Consider the following 2,708-nt stretch of genomic DNA (forward strand, 5'->3'; position numbering starts at 1 on the left):
TAGATGTAAACTATGTTTGCATGGTGAAAGAATTGCATACAACTAAAAAAAAAAAAATCCCATAATTGAAAAATTAAACAAATTATGTTTATCCATACTAAAACCGAAGAATAATGAATAAGTACATACTTGTTGAAATAGAAAGATGTTTTAAGACATACTGTCCAGTGAAAAACCAGATTACAAAGTTTTACAGTCAAAAAGTTGTTATATATACATGTGTGTATACACATACACACACACACACACACACACACACAAACACTCACATATTACAAGTAGCCAGTATTTTTAGGTCTGCTTTTTGTTGCTGTTTTTGTATGTCTATTTTCTATATCAAATATTCATAGCCTATTTTTAAAATAATAATAAAAAATAAAAGTAAATTTTATGTTAGCACTTGAAATTTGTTCTTTTTTAGAGTAACTATAGAACGTTTTACAGAGGGAAAGATCAAAATCGAACAAAGTTCTTATTCCCCAGCCAGTCCTAAAGGACACCCCAATGGAGACATACAAAAGTCCAAATAAAATCCTCACCACCATTCTCCCTCAACTGAGTGTTTCGGTGAGCTTAATGTACAAGTCTCCGCAACGCATGATGAACCTCCTTGTTCCTCAGGGTGTAGATCACAGGATTGAGAAGAGGGGTGACCACAGTATAGAGCAGGGCAAAGACCTTGGAGAGGAGCTGGGAGCGGACGGCAGAGGGTGCGATGTACAAGACCATGAGAGTTCCGTAGAAAGTGGACACCACCACCAGGTGGGAGGAGCAGGTGGAGAAAGCCTTTCGCCTCTGGGCCCCAGCAGGGACTCTGAGCACAGCTACCACAATCCGGGCATAGGATACCAGAATCAGCCCGAAGGGGACAGTGAGGCAGACCACAGAGAGAATGAATGTTGTCATCTGGGCCACACTGGGATCCGAGCAGGACAGGCCCACCAAGGGCATGAAGTCACAGTAAAAGTGGTCAATGTGGTTGGGGCCACAGAACCTCAGCTGGCCCATTAAGGCCACAACCAGTCCATCCACCATGAAGCCAGACAGCCATGCTATGACCACCAGCCCCAAGCACCCTCTGGGTCCCATCAGAAGTGGGTAGCGGAGTGGATAGCAGATTGCCAGGTAGCGATCATAGGCCATGACAGCCAGCATGAAGCACTCAGCTGTGGCTAGAGAACCGAAAATAAAGAACTGCAGCAAGCAACCAGCCACAGAGATGGCCGCCTCCTGCAAGAAGCCCTCCAGCATTTTGGGCATGACTGTGGAGGTATAGAGGATCTCCAGGAAGGACAGGTTAGCCAGGAAGAAATACATGGGTGTGTGGAGCCTCTGTGAGCTAACCACCGCCACAATGATCAGCACATTCCCCATGACGATGGACACGTAGATGACAGTGAGCACAATAAAGAAAAGAAGATGCAGGTCAGCTACGTCATGGAAACCAAGGAGGACAAATTCAGTGATAGTTTGGTTTTCTAGAGTGACCATTTCCATGGGCATCATCCAAGTTCCTGCCTGGCAGAGATTAAGGGAGAGATTTTAGTGCATCTCTGTCTCCAATACCAACTCCAACATAAGGAAGGCTAAAATCAAAAAGATGAGGGTGAGTCTCCACCACAAAAGTCCCTTGCACACCCTGACCTTCCCCCTGTAGTGGCTTCCTCCTGCAATCTTGTTCCCCCGACCATCCTTAACTGTGTGTGCTCTTCACAGCTCAGGAGAGTTCATCCAAACACAAGTGCAGTCGTCAAGGCCCTGTACCCTATTAATTCAACCCAGTATTTCTGTGACACAATGAATCTACCAACCTCTCGTGTAAAGCCTTCCTCCTCAACAACAGACTAATACCCTCCAAATGCATGTAAGGCACTCTCTACCCTCAGCTCAAAATCAGCACGATCAAACACAAATTCCCATATCTTTCCCAGCCACAACCAACCGGGCAAGTGGTGTGAAATTCTGCTTTGATCCGGAACTTACCATGTCATCATTTCAACTGAATGCCCTCTACCATTCGCAACCTCTAGTCAGTAAAATCCCACTGGTTGTTCCTTGAAAAGTCTTTACACATTCCCTCCTCCCCAGACACCAATTTCACAGCCTCTTCATGACTCTGTTAGCAGTTACCTCTATGTGGTCTTCTTGTCTCCAGTTTCCCCTTTTATCAAAATCAAAACAATCTTCTTTAGATACTGGTTTCATCAAGTCATTCATGATTTTATGGGGGAAATGTGATAAATGTGGGAACAGAAGGACCAAATGCAGAAGGAGTGGAGGGGGCGAGAGAGTCCAGTCGGGGAAGATGGTTGTAAGCTCAGTCTCGAAGCACAGGGAAGAGCTGGCCAGGCAACAGGCGCTGAGGATTCTAGGTCAAATAAAACCATTCCACACACTCAGCAGCTTACCACCTTGTGGAAAAATGGCCACATCGACAAATAATTGCAATACGCTAAAAAGGAGCTTATGAATCCAACCTGCACAAAACCCTCCTGGGACGAAATAACCCTGGACTGATGGGACTCCTATGGAGAATGGAGGTAAGGAGTGAGGGCATTTCAGATAAAAGCAAAATGAAGAGTAGAAACTGAGGCAAGAAACAACACACGATGTGAGGAGGGGAAGAGGGTGTCAGGGAGAAAGTAGCCAAGGGCAATTAAAAGAAATTCACTTCTGAAGGAGCATTCGGATTGAGGCAGAGTGTGGGA

The 2,708-nt window shown here is 45.2% G+C and overlaps 1 protein-coding gene across 1 annotated transcript; it reads right to left on the bottom strand.

Moving 5' to 3' along the window:
* Positions 1 to 573: 573 nt before the first annotated feature.
* LOC120226579 (olfactory receptor 11A1) lies at positions 574 to 1,497 on the bottom strand. The gene has a single exon (XM_039224756.1). The coding sequence runs from the start codon at positions 1,495 to 1,497 to the stop codon at positions 574 to 576; it is 924 nt and encodes a 307-aa protein (XP_039080687.1).
* Positions 1,498 to 2,708: the final 1,211 nt, after the last annotated feature.

The sequence above is a fragment of the Hyaena hyaena genome, unplaced genomic scaffold (assembly GCF_003009895.1).
Source record: "Hyaena hyaena isolate Hyena2069 unplaced genomic scaffold, ASM300989v1 scaffold_1759, whole genome shotgun sequence".
Taxonomy (NCBI): domain Eukaryota; kingdom Metazoa; phylum Chordata; class Mammalia; order Carnivora; family Hyaenidae; genus Hyaena; species Hyaena hyaena.

Excerpts from the sequence above, each read along its gene's own strand:
- LOC120226579 (XM_039224756.1), bottom strand. The coding sequence starts at position 1,497 with ATGGAAATGGTCACTCTAGAAAACCAAACTATCACTGAATTTGTCCTC.